Source organism: Numenius arquata, chromosome 2 (genome assembly GCF_964106895.1).
Source record: "Numenius arquata chromosome 2, bNumArq3.hap1.1, whole genome shotgun sequence".
NCBI lineage: Eukaryota > Metazoa > Chordata > Aves > Charadriiformes > Scolopacidae > Numenius > Numenius arquata.
This window is the reverse complement of record NC_133577.1, coordinates 81,036,956-81,051,483: the sequence shown is the minus strand read 5'-3', so window position 1 is coordinate 81,051,483 and position 14,528 is coordinate 81,036,956. Positions and strand designations below refer to the sequence as shown.

General features: G+C 41.2%; 1 protein-coding gene across 2 annotated transcripts in view; it reads right to left on the bottom strand.

Annotated features, from left to right (window-relative positions):
- The window catches only part of ANKS1B (ankyrin repeat and sterile alpha motif domain containing 1B), a 441,596-nt gene that overhangs the window by 27,809 nt on the left and 399,259 nt on the right, over positions 1 to 14,528 (bottom strand). Inside the window, exons 20-21 of one of the 2 annotated variants that reach the window (XM_074144245.1) lie at positions 7,947 to 8,021; positions 2,484 to 2,612 (exon numbers count right to left, since the gene is read on the bottom strand). In XM_074144245.1, coding sequence (XP_074000346.1) covers positions 2,484 to 2,612; positions 7,947 to 8,021 — 204 coding nt within the window. The remainder of the gene's footprint in view (positions 1 to 2,483; positions 2,613 to 7,946; positions 8,022 to 14,528) is intronic. The other variant, XM_074144246.1, reaches the window with a different exon arrangement.

The window sequence follows — 14,528 nt, the reverse complement described above, 5'->3', positions numbered from 1 at the left end:
AACGGATGAAGGGCATTCCTGGAGGACTGCAGATGTGAAAGATTCATAAACTAAGCAGCTGTGAGTCCAGCTGGGGGTTCGATGGTGACATGAATAGGGCTTTGGGCATTAATTTGATGGGACGGGTTGATATCGCCCTTGCAGAAGAACAAATTTAAAGCAAGCTCTGAAATTAGAAAATTAAGCAAAAGTGTATTGAGTTGAACTGTATCTTTCTCTGGATTCTGCTGCCTGACACCTTTGGCATCCTTAGCCTTCTCTGGAAAGGATGTAACTCATTTCTTCATTTTTTTTTTTTATTTTATTATCTCTTTATAGACTACAGCACAACAAATTGGCATTTCCTTGAAAGCTACCAGTTGTTCAGGCATCAGGGAAAAAAAAAAGAAGTGCTTTTGAGTTCATGGCAGAACAAGAGGAAGAAAGAGACAGGCAGCTCCTGACCCAACTGCACAGCAGCAAAAAGCCTCAGCTGCAGGCATTCAGAAATGCTTCCCAGGGTGGAATCAACAAACAAATCACAGAGGTACTGTCCAATTCAGTTGTCAAAAAAATCTGAAATTCTAGAAGGGAATTTTGCTTTGACTTGCTGTACTTTTGGAAATGTTCCTTCTCATAGACCCAGAGCATGTGGGAGCAATGCAGAGGACATCCCACAGTTCAACTGTGTGACGTGGCATACAATGAAAGCTGCCCCTGTTCTAAGTTCCAAGCCACGGTTCTACTCCATAAGGCTGAGGTCATTGCAGCTCAGGAAGCTGAGACAGTGCAGTGATACATGATCCTTAGGAAGGGAAGATGCTTCCTTAATCAACAGTAACTTGGATATTTTGATTTGGTGACTCCTTAATCACCAGTAATTTGGATATTCTTGGTCATCCCAACTTCATTTCTTTAATGATCCACATGCCTTCCAATCTACTGCAAAAAATACATCTGATTATGAATTACTGCTGGATCAAGTAATGAGATGAGGCACTCTTGAGAGAAACCTGTTCGTTTTACTGAAAACTATGAAAGTATTTAAAGAACAAGAAGTCACTAAACTTCCTTTTCAATTTGAGGTGCTGCATAGGAGGAGAGCAAGACTGAGAGCAGGCGAGCTGGACCTTGACTGTGACTTGCTGAGAAAGGCAGAGGTTCTAATTACTGACAAAGGACAATCACTGCCTTCATGGCAATTTCTACCCCATGAAGGTCTGATGGAAGATACGGATGTGCTCCAGTGAGACAGGCCTGTAACACCCCTTCTGCCTCTCTTCATGGGAGCCAGGCTCTGTCTCGCCTGCATGTAGTCTCTAATTCCTGCCTTTCTGGATATGCTTTAAATCAAGTCCAGCAGCCCCCAGCTCTCCCTCAAATGCTCCAGTGTTTGGTGAACAGAGCATTATCCTAAAAAGCACTAAGCATCCAAGCTCCTTCAGGTGAAGAGGATCTAAAACCCATGTCCTGGATAAGTGCTTAACCCCCAGCTATTATGCTAAAGGCACTACAACTACTGACCCCCTTTCCTTTGTAAAATGTCAGCCTTGCCCTATTAAGTGGCCACCTTCAAGGAGGACACAGTGGTCTGGGAAGCACCTTTAGCAACTTTAACAGTGCTTTCCAGCAAAGTCAGAAGGGGAAATGTAAGAGTTTAAACAGGTGGGCTGAGGGACCTCTTCAGCTCCCCAGAAACATCAGCTCCCCTGCCCTGTTGACAGGGAACTCACAGCTTTAGAAAGGTTTTTTTCATTTAAAAAACATTTCTTCCAATATGACTTCTGTACTTCAGGAGATCTTTCTCTACTTCACAAGCATTTATAACAGCCAGAGAACACTAATTGTCTTTAGCTGTAGGGGGAAGATCCTTTTCTCCAGGGATGGGAAGTGGGAATCGGCTACAGCTATTGGGAGGTAAAAATAAATACTCCCTTCCCTGGAGGAACTGACTGCTACCAGTACCTTCAATTAGTCATCAGTTTGGGAGAGGTTTGAACGAGCTCTTGTCCCATGGACAGAAAACACGGCTTCAGGACCCTGATCTCCATCTTCCCTAGCTCCCTTCCCCAAAACCAGGTGTATAAAATTCAGGTAAGGTAATACTTGCTTTAACTACTGTGCATGCAGCATTAAGACAGGCATGAGGATCCCATATTATGTTTTATTATTTTTCTGTAAGTAGTAAACAGAGATTTGTGACAAATGCGAAGTAGGGGTGTTTGCTCTCACTGTCACTTCTACAACACTTAGCCACTTATTCATACTGTCATTTCTCTAACACTGTTGCTACATGGACTGCAATATATCACAAAATTCATAGCAAAAAGTACTGTGCATCCTTGTGTCTCAGTTATTACAATTACAGTATTTCAGAGGAAGTGGCCTGTCTCATTAAGAGTGACTGAAAATATTATAAATGAAAAAAAAACCCCAACAGTCTATCAGACTCTAAGATTAATGTATCTACCCCAAATCAAACCACTAAATTTATCAACACTTACAAATGCTTTATAATCACATGACTGGAAGATGAGTTTCTCCGGATGATGTTGCCAATATTGTACAGGTGTTGATGCTGTGGCTTCATTTGGAGGTCGCAAGGTAATTGAAGGCTCTCCCCAGTCTCCTGTCTGAAAATCACAGTTTGAGATATAAGAGAAGTTGCAGGCAAACTCACTATAAAGTAGCCCTCCATTGTTGTGCTCAATTAACAATAATTTATTTTCTACACATAGAGCCATGTTACTAAAATAAAGGAATACAACTCCTACAACATTTTTCATGATTTAATTTATAATTCAAAGTCATCTTCTGTAGTGTTTAATGAGGCCTTAATTAAATCATTTGGTTTGAGAATAAAGTCATTAGGCAGCGGAAATGTTCCTTAAAAATAACTGTTTACAATACATATATGAGGATGAGAGCACTTGAAAAAAAATCATGAGATGCACAAAAATGCCATTCACAAATTCCGCTATGTGTTTTACAAGCTTTTCTACACAGTTAATAAGTCTTCCATTATCCAGCACATATAACCTATAACTAACTTTCCTAAATGGCTAAATAACTGAGACTTGGCTTTGATCTGAAGACTTCTTATACATTCTTCAAATATGCGAGGCATTCTTTAATCTCTTTATGAATATTTACTTTGATCACCTCCTCTTGATGTCTCATTGTAGAGTTACTAACATTGCCCTTCCACATTCATCATTCTCATTGATATAGGTGATTGCTTTCCTGAGCTGTCATCTCCTCTCTTTCTTCAAAGCCCTCAGAAAACATGGATAAGACTGCAGTTTGCTGCCAAATCCCATTGCAGGATACTCTTCTCCCTTCCAAAAACAGCTAATGCAGGCATGGGTACAGGAATGCCCCCAGCACGGCAGTGCTGGTCTGGGTCTCACCTGCCATTGCATATTTTAAGACATGGCTTTATTGGACCTGGGCTGACCTCTGGGCACTTGAGGGGTCCTTCCACCTTTCAGGCCCATGCAAAAAAATCATTATTTTGAGGTTAGTTATTTTGTTAACTGTGATTTCTCCTACTTTTGGTTCACACGTGACCATGCTGCCCATCTCCACAACACCTGGGATGCTGCCAAACCAGTGTCAGCTCACTTTAACTGAAAATGACCCCATGGATGGAGTTCTCCTCTTCACAAGCTCCCTTCACTCTGTCACCAGCTCTGCTTCTCCCTTTCCCTGCCTAGTCTGGTCTGTCTCTGAATTCCCTTCTCCTGCCCACTCTGTCTTTTGGGGATCAGATTTCTCCTTCCTGATCGTCCTTCCTCCCCTATTCCCACCTTCCTCCTTCCTCCCACTATTTTACCCTCTCCTACATGATTACTTCAATTTGGATTATGCTACTTCTTTCTTTACCTACACTTCTCTCTATGTATTTTCTATGCATGTCATATTGTTAAAATATGTGTTGAAGCTGGCAAGGAATTGTCATCAGCATTTCACACAGAATATGGCTAGAAGTTAAGACTTTTAAAGCAAAAAGAAGTTAAGCATCAAAAACACATGAAAAAATTGTTATCGAAGACATTCAAAAGTCTGGCAAACTATCACATCCTACTAATTAAATCAGGACAGAGTAAACAAAACAAGTACATCATTTTCATGTGTCACAAAATAATGAAACGACACACATTTGCACAACTCTGCAATGAAAAGCAAGAGATAAAACTGGAAACATCACATTACCCTGCCAATGTGGTAACTTCAAGCAAGTGAACATCATAAAACAAGTCGAACCTAGTTGATCTTGGCACTATTAGCACATCTACAAATTTATACAGTATTGTAATTTCTTTTTTGCCTGGTTAAGTTGCCTATATGCTATGGATACGACTTCACCCTCAAAATTGGAAAGGAAAGCAGCAGGAGCAGTTGCTCCAAGTTTTGCCATTCTGTATCCACAGAAATGAATCCCTCTGACCACTAATGTGTAAAAACCTTCCATCATACTTAATCTGAAATGGGAATTCGATTTAAGAAGCAGTTCTCCTTGTGAAATAAGGCTTAAATATTACAAGGGGTGAGGATATGCATCCTTATTAGTGGAGTCTGTATTTGACTATGAGAGAAGATGGATCGCATCCATCACAAATTCTCAGTGTGCGCAGCTGGCTCTTATGAACTGTTCAAGGCCACAGCTAACAGGCTATTTGAAATAGTCTTTTTTTTTTCCAAATAAGGATACACTCCTGCATGTTCTGTGTAAAGAAGTGGTTCTCGGAAGGTACGCCCTATCCATTTAGCAAAAGGTTATTATGGTGAAACAGGAGTAAATCCAGGATAGAAAAGCTATAAAAGTACATCTTTTGACCATGGGTCTTTCCACCAAGGAAGCACAGGGATGCCCATGAGGTAGGAACAGAATTTCTATGGAATAAGTAACCCTGGGTAGTGCACCAAACCCTTCTGTTGCTCTGGTCTGCAGGTGACTTTCCTCGCACACAGAAAATGGACAGTACTGACAAATAAAACAGGGTACATAGTGAGTAAAATGAGTACGCCATTTTACAGTTTCACTCCCTTTTGCTTGAAAGATATTAAAAGCATTGTTTCTGTATGTAAATGGGGGGTGGTAACAAGAGGAACAGTGATTACCTCTCACGCTAGTTCAATTTTATCAAGCAAGAAAAAGATCTCGGAAGCAATAATCACAAGGCAATGAGAAATAATCTTCAACCAGGCTAATAAAACTAGTGTATGAGACACTTAGAGAGGGACTATGTGGAGATCATTCGTGTCCACTAATTGCTCTATAAATATATACAATTGTCCAAATACGTCCTCCTTCTAAATTAGACAAAACAGAATTGACATGATTGCTGTACATGTCTCTAGGATGATCTAAACACACAATACAGCTGTGGTTAAGGGCACACAGATACAGGATTTCTGCTGTTTCTAGCAGACCACTGCACCTGAAGGACCTTTCATGTCTTTCAGTGTGTCTTGTAGAGGGAACAGCTACTAAGAAAAGCTGCATAAAATTAAACATCGTAGGTATAGATTATTATGATGGATGAAGAAGACGTGTTATACACATTCATAAAATTTGCTTTTGTAACTGTTTCACGTTTTCTAATATTCAGCAGGAGAGGTTTCTGGTCTCCTTTTTCTTACTGAACTCCTTAGATTTTTAAACCATACTATCACTAGTACTCATTACCTATTTAGACTGAGTTATAACAGGGTAGTCTCCAAAGCCTCCAAAGCCCAGATCCATGAAGATGCTTAGAAGTGTAATTACTATTACATATTCCCCATGCAATTTTTTATTTATTTTTTTTTTTAAAGGGAACAAAGGCTTTTAAGCAAGATTTAGACAGCTCAATACTTTCATAAATCTGGGCCTAAAATCCTCCCACAGGAAAAAAAAAAGGAGCTCCTCAGTTGACTGACTAGTCAGATACTGAAATTCTGAAATTTAGGATTTGGCGATGGCAAATTACTTCAGGTAAAATACAAAGCAAGAACATCTTTGACCTAGAGAAGACTTGAAATTACATGTCTCAAGTCTGGGGTAGAAAAATATGAATTACTAGTAGTCCTAAATCTGAGGAATTGGTGTGGAACAACTCATGGATGATGTATTGAGATTCAGGACCTTCATAAGCACCTAAAACTCTTTCAAGCAGTATAGAAACGTTCGTAAATTGCTGTTCAGGACCAACTATGATGTTTGATTTAATTTTTAAAAATAGATATGATAGGATAAGGATTTTCTGGTTTGAATATTTAATTTGCAATTATAAGAAATAATCAAACATTTAAGCTTATGTATTTTTTATGACACAATATACGCATGGAGATTTTTCTCTCTCTGATGAAGTAGAAAGGCAAGAGATAATTTATTCCTCATCTAACTTTACAGCTCATCAGACAGCTGTGCAATTTATCACGTGTTCTTTGCTGTACTGCCTGTGTTTTAGTATTCTAACCTTCCCATGCCTTTAACCAGTGCCTTTCCTCTCTCTGGCCTCAGTCACCTTGAGAGAGAGGACTTTTTTACTCCACATTTTGCACATAAAGAATTTACAATCAAAAAACGGTCCCAAGTCAGGTGCCAGAGTGGTAAAAATTCAATCCTTTTACAGTGACAACTTTTAACTATAAAGGTCGTAGCCTTGAAGACCAGTATCTCATGCTCTTGCCGTGCTTCATAACCCTGAAAATGGCCAGATGTGCACTTCTCAGTGCTCTAAAAAGGGTCAGATGCTTGATGTCAAATGAGCTACGGAAGCAGATTACTGCTATTAGGTAATTTTTTACAATTGTTGCACATTTTTCTATCTCATCCCATTCTCTGAGAACTGCATTTGACTCACATTAAAGCCACCTGGAAGTAGTCATGGGTAAGAAGTAATCTCAATACAACCTCTATAAAATCTAACACCTGCCTCATCTTTTTATAAAATGTCATGTTAAAAACCCTTCACAATACAGGGAAAAAAAAAAAAAAAAGGCCTGGTTTTGAGTGGCCTAATTGTATTCATTTTTAACAAGGACCACCTCTTACAACTTTTTACCTGTTAAAGCCTCATGCCTGGTTACGGTAACATGCATTAGTCACCATGGCAACAATAAATTGGAGCACAGATAGATACAACACTTCTGGCTGAAAAATTAATAATTTTCTCCCTGTAAGAATTTTAAATGTTCTGTGGACCAGCCATTATTTACTTACATTTTAATTCCTAGAGCGAGAGAAATTTTTTTAGCTCCTTTTATCTTTGGCTTTTGAAATCATGGAAACAGGTCCACGGCACACTTACATTTGAAAAGCTTCTCAAAGCTTGGTGGCCAAAACAGCCCCTCTTTGGCAGAAATGCTCCAAGCAGGCAGTTGTATGACAGAAATTAGGAGAAATCTACAGATCCTCCGAAATACTATCCTGAACGACTGGCTGTCGTCCTTATTACGCAGCAATACGGATCACCAGGTTTGCTCTCATGTGCACAGCACATGTGACTGTCACAGAAGTGATGAAAATTCAGAGCATCATCAACGTTACCTCCAATGCCCCAAAAGAGCCTCTGCAAACACTGTGTGCTTCGCAGCGAGGCAAAGCCTATAGATTAACACAGAAAGGGCAGCACAACACATTGTGGGGGTGAAACTGTGCAAACCGAGACGTTTACACGGTTTCTCGCTTTGAAAAAGTGAGCAATGAAAACATCAGGAACAGAAGTCAAAGCTCCCCCTGAGCGAGCGAGACTGCTGCTGGCAACCCCCCCATGTCCTGTATGTACACCATACAGCCAACAGATGCCAACCACACGGCATGATACACGAATGCGCGCACACATAATCCCAAAAAGGGGGCGGACAAGTTACAAACTTTTTTTTTGTCATTTCAGTGACGTGACACCCGCAGATAACACCACGGCAACAGACTGTACATCCATAGAGTGACAACATAGCCATTTATCACTGTATCTTACATTATGAACCTGATGAATCGATGAGAAAGGATATCCTGCATTCTGGTTGGTCCAGATCTCACAGACAGAGGACTGCTAATATAAACAGAAAACTACATCTCATCTTGTAAATATTAATGCATCGCAACTGCCAAAAGGCAAGAATAATTAAGAAAAGGCTTGCAATAACATTAAAAGAAGGAAGTAAAACAGCTGTTAAAAGTAATTTTTTATTTATTCGCTGACAAAATATTTTTGGACTGACTGGAAGGAAACATAGCTTATTCAGAGACCTTAGAAGAGGTTTCAAACTGTGAGTACAAGAAAACAATTTAGTCAGAAGTGCTGGTGATGTAGAGATAAAGTTATGCAGGCATAAACAGATAATGCAGAGAGCAGAAAGAAATACTGGTTACTTTCAGTTTTTGGCAGAGAAGAAGTTTGAAGTCAACATCGCAATTAAGTTTTCAGATTTGAATCTCTCTCTGTTGGAGACTTTCACAGGGAGAGAGGAAGGGAAAAATCTGGCAATACAGTCAACAGGAAAAATCATTTTTCTTTGTAACAATTACCAGAAAAGAATGCATTGCAATTAAGTGAAGCGGTTGCCCACCATCTCCTTCCAACAGTTCCTTTGCATATGAAGATACAGATAATATTACCTTTGGTATTGACCATGACCCCGCTGTGTAAGTGAAAGGTTTCAGTCTACCTTCTATGTTATTGTACAGATACTCTGTAGTTGCAAAGCAAAGTAAGCATACTGTAGCATCTCTAGCAAAAGCAACAGAACCAGGCAAGCACAGCATTCACCAGCATCTTTTACATATTTCCTTGTTTGGACACTCATCAAGAAAGCATCTGTGACACCTCAGCAAAAGCTAAGATAACATTTTACAGTAGCCAGGCAACTAAAACAAAGCATCAGATGTAGGATCTGCCCACAGTATCTTCGGCAGGCAGCAACAAAAGGCAATAAACACGCATGAAAAATGCAACTGCAGCATCCAGAAGAGATAGCAATTAATAGATCAGTAATTCAACAACACCAACAATGTGCATTTCTGGCTCGTCAGCAGAGCAGCAGGAATTTAGCACCGATGCTCAACACAACCCAAAGAAGTGCAACTCTTCTTAGAAATATGGCTCTTGTTCTTACCTTTTGTAGCCTGAAACCTGGCTGCCTGGCTGGTGACAAACTAGGTTATCACTTCTGGTTACTGTCAGGGCAAGCTGGCATCCTCTGGACTGACTACCGAGAGCTGCCAGACAGGCTGGTGGCTGCCTAGTGTTGTTAATTGTCTCTTATTTCCTTCATGATCTGAAATGCATGCACACACAACCCTTGCCCCAGCTTCAGTAATTCTTAAACTTTCCTCTATCCAGTTAGTTTCTTCTCCCTTATCTCGTTTTCAAAGTTATTCACTTCTCCTTCTTGATGCGCAGGGCTCTACATTTTGATAGCATTAGCTAGTAAAAACTTGTTCACCGTCTTCTACCTCACCCTCTGCAACTTGCTAGAAAACAGTCTTCCTCCATGTGATGGATGCATACTCTCAGTGCAAAGCCAGTAGCAAACACTGCTCCAGCTACTTCTGTTGGACACTAGAATTAGGACATTTAACTAGTTGGCATTTGGCACTTATTGCCTTTTTTTTTTCCCTCTGTGTCAAGCAAACTGACTTCTAAATGCTCTGGCCATGCCCATCATCACTCAGGAACAGGTAATGACACCCTGCAGTAACTGTGTCTGCAAGCTTTACATAGCTCCATTTTAAAAAAGAGCAGGGAACCAATCCTTTCTTATACATCTTGATGGTACCCACCCTGCCCCTCCCTCATCTTCTCCACACAAAGACTTGAGGGGTGAGCGCACTCCCCCCAAGAGTCAGGAGCTCTTAACATGATGCCCTTCTCCGACAGAGGGAATTCACACCTGTGCATTTCACTTTCCTCTTTCACAGATTAAAGCTGCAGAAGATAGGCTGTCTTCAACTCCTTTTATGAATGAAGGGAAGCCCTTATTATTTTTAATTCTTTGGAGAAAGAAGAGCGCATAAAAGGGATGTTTGTAGCACTCACCTGTGAGAAGCAAGTTCTGGGTGCAGGTCTCTGCTCCAAGGACTGCTCAAGTGAACTGCCCCCGTCACACAGACCTACTTCCAGAATTACAGGTTTGGAAGACCTAGGATTAAGCTAAATCATCTTTAAATACAGGTGACTTGATTTATTAAGTCAATAATAAATCAAGTGGACCAGCAAAAACTGAGAATTACCCGTGACTGTATGAATGCCCAGTCAGAAGGGCAGCAGTGCAAAACTCATTACTCAGTTCTGCACTCATTAATGTTTGAATGACTAAGGTCCTGAAACGCAGTACAGAAGGAAAATTAATTTTATGGGAGGTAATGAACTCAAATTCAGAAACCAACCTTTTCCTTGCACCACTGTAAAAATATTTAGCATTTACTATATACATATTTTATGTCTTCAAAGTGCTGAAATTTTTTAATGAATTATGAAATCCCCAGGAGAAGTACTTAAAGTTGCATACCCCTGTACTGAAGAGGAAGGAACCACGGAGAGGAAAAAGGTTAAGTGAGTATCTGAGGCCAGAAAACAGGCAGTAGGAGGGAGAATTGGGATTAGGCTTCAAACACTTGTAATTTTTAGCTCCCAAAGCATATGCCCTCAAAAAGATGGAAAAGAATTCAATCTGTGCATGCACTTCCACGATAACAAACACAAATACACTTGGGCACTTAATACCACTGACACAGAGGTTCTGTGAAAAAGAGAGTTTAACGAAGAACATTTTCCTAAGTAATATGGTAAAGAAGAGCAAAAAAATAGCATCAGCTATTGCCTGATTAGTATCAAACATGTGCTTATCTTATTCTTCCAAAAAAGATAAATGCTTACGAGTAACATCGCAACAAGACTCTGCTATCGTGATACCATTTTTATGATTGCTGTAGAAGTTCCATGCATAAAAGATTTTCCCATCTAGTCACCATGGGACACAACTCTGATGGGCAGGGGGGGCAAAGGAAGGGGGAAAGGGAATGGCCTGCTCTGCACAGTTCCTGCCATCTGCTACCCATGATACAGGTGGCTGGTTCATGGTGTGAGAGGGATGGAGGGAGGTGAGGCTCCACATCACCTGCTCTCCACTCATCCATCTCCCTTCCCTTCACAGCAATAGCAGTTCTGACATGGTCTCCTAATCACTTTATGACTGTGTTTTAAAAGAACTAAGGACATTTTCACATCTCTCTTTTTTTTTTTTTTTTTTTTACCTTAACCTGCTTGATTTCAAGAAAACACATTCAAGTAAGAAATAATATTTCTTATTCTTCTTGCTACCATCATCTGTGACAGAAGACAACAGGGCATAATTACTTCAGACACCTGTTCTAAAGTCAGTAGCCAATCATGTTACAAAGTGTTTGCACACTTCCATCTGCTTCAAGTCTTTCTAATTACTCACATATTTACTGGAAAAGCTGTAGGACAGTACATATACAGGTCTTCAAAGTCATGGGCTGTGTCTGAGACAACTTTGTGTTTCATAAGGTGAACAAAATTATCTAAGGAGAACTTACTTTAGGCTTCACCCCTATAGACATGGAAGACCTGGTTGATAATCTGAAGACAGAAAGCAACTGTACTGAAAATGATCACAAACCAGTAAGATTGACCATGGAAATGATGTACTTTCTAAGGAAAGGAAAGGAAGAAAGCAACAGAAAAGAATACCTGGACAGCATACACAGAAGGAACCAGGAGCTGGGTGGAAGGCAGAACTGATATATTCAGCACAGCTCAATAAACTTCACTGGATGACACTTTAGGAGATGCCAAAGATTTACCTAAACTAGGAGCAATTATCCTCGGAAAGTCATAGAAGATACTGAAAGTACCAAAATAGTGCTAAAAGAATATTTAAGATGGGCGAAAAGGAGATTTGGAAAGTTACAGCCAGCCTAACTGCAGGGATAATCAAGTTATTAGAAATGTTGTTTACAAATCCAGTCACCATCCCCTGGTCCTCGTGGCCTATGAGACCTTCTGACATTGCTCCTGGCCGCCTGAAATAAACACCTAGGAATCTGTGAATGTATGTATGTATATCTATATCTACGTATATATTATTGAGGATAACAAAGAAAAAGCATAATATTGCCTGCCATGTGTTACGCGAGAGAGCTTCTATGAGCCAAGAAAAATTCAAGATGTTTATAATGAGGTTGTTCAGTATGAATCATCTCAGATCAAATTTCCTTCCTTTGTTGGAAAACTGGCCGACTAAATCAGCAGCAGCAAGGAGAAGCACAGCAGGACTTGGACACTGACTATGAGACTCCTGATGCGGTGACACATGATGTGCCCCATACACAAACCAGCTTAAGTCAAATTGCAGTGGTTGCACAAGAAGTTGAAATGCACAGTTAGAGAATAATTATTGGTATTTAAGCACAACTGAACCAGAACACACTACAGCAATCTGCAATGACCTGCTCCATGCAGCGGCTTGGAGGAGAGCTCAGGCTTTTTGGGAGAATCCAGGAGTCAAAGACTTTCCAGAATGGGGTAAGAACTGAAAATGGATTTGATGAACTACAGACATCTGTCAGATGAAATTCAGTAAGACGAGTATTCCTTGGGAATGCAAGATAAAATACATAAATAAAATAGCAACTAAATTAGGTGATTAATTAAGGATGGTGGGGAGAGGACACAAAAAGATCTGGAAGTTTTAGTATACTTCAAATTAAATACAGAGCTCTTGCAAAAGAACAAGCAAATAAATCACTGGATAATTCAGGGTGGAAGGGAGCTCAGGAAGTTTCCATTCCAAGCCCTGCTCAAAGCAGGAGCAGCTGTGAGATGAGACCAGGTTGCTTCATCCAGCCAGGTCTTAAAAACCTCCAAGGACAGAGACTGCACAGCCTCTCTGAGCAACCTGTCCCCTGTCTTGCCTGTCCTCTGGGCACGAAGTTTCTCTTTCCGTCCAGTCAGCACCTCTCCTCTTTCATTTCTTGAATCTAAAGTCACCCCTTTTCCAGCCAGCCCATCACCTAGCCTCTCCCCAGAGGGCAAGTGCTCCAGCCCCCAACCATCTGGTGGCCCTTTCCTCAGCTCTCCTCTCCTAAATAAAAAAATAGGAGGCATTTAATAAAAGCAGCATATTGTAACATATGGGAAGGGACTTTTGTGCCATAAGCAGCCAGCAGCGAGGTCTTATATGGGGCAGCATCCAGTTTTAGCCACTGCACTTCAAGGAGGATGGAGGCACACTGAGGGAATCCAGGAGAGAGTAACAACAAATAGAAATCTAGAAAACACCAGGGCATGGTCCTGGTTAGGTAAACGTGGGTCCCCAACAGTCTGTTCACCCCGAGCTGGTCCAAGAAGTTTGTGGTCACTGCTGATCTTCTGCTGCCTGCTCCACCTCTCCCCAGCAAGGTTCTCCCTCTCACAGTTCCATGTCACAGAGCCAGAGCATGAGGAGAAGACGAGCTGCTGAACATAAGCCTCTGGGCTTAGTCCCCCACCATATCTCTCTTTGTTTCTCACCACAGGGCCGAGCCTCAGGAAATTGCTCCCATCCCCTGGCACTACAGCCCCAGCAAGGGGCAGAGGGAAGGAGAGGAACAGCAGCAAACCCCATTCCCTCTGATGCCTGTTATCTAACTCGCTAACTGTAATTCAGCCTAGCTCCAGAAATGAGGAGAATTTTGGATCAAATCCCAGAAAAATCACTCTTGGCATGGCAAACAATCTTTAAAGGTGCAACAGCTGAAGGAAACAAATGAAAATCAGATGAATGGGGCTGTCTGGCCCCTTTTGTAATCGTCACACCAAATGTTTTAGGACCGTGGGAGAGCAGTTGTGCTGCCTCAATAGATGCTGCTTCCCCAAATGTTCCCAGAGCTCCAGGGAGAGCTTGTCTTACTGGCAGGAATAATCACAGATCCTCCTTCAAAAACAAGATCTTCAGAGATGGAGAGTGAAATTTGAAATTATTATTTCTTTTAGAGAAGCAGAAATTAGAAATAACACTTCGTATTAGAACAAGTATATATGTTTTGTACGGGTATATTTCTTTTACTTCTCCTGAAAATACTTTGCATGAAGATTTCCAGAAAATCACTGGCCATTTTGGAATGGCTTTCTTGCAGGCAGTAGGTGACGGATGTGAGCAGTGACACCATGCTCCAGGTCAGTGCACCCTGTCAGCAGCTCCCAGCAAGGTTTCACAAGAAGGTGCATGCCACGGCCAGCACATCCCAGGAAGGAAGATGGCTGGCCCAGGACCATAGGGAGCCTGCAAAGACTGCCCCCTCCACTCAGTAGCAGGACGAGAAGGAAAGCCAACCTCCCATGTCAGCATTATAGAATCATAGAACGGTTAGAGTTGGAAGCGATCTTAAAGATTATCTAGTTCCAACCTCCCTGCCATGGGCAGGGACACCTTCCACTAGAGCAGGTTCCTTAAAGCCTCATCCAACCTGGCCTTGAACACTTTCAGGGATGGGGCTTCCACAACTTCTTTGGGCAACCTGGTCCAGTGTCTCACCACCCTCACAGTGAAGAATT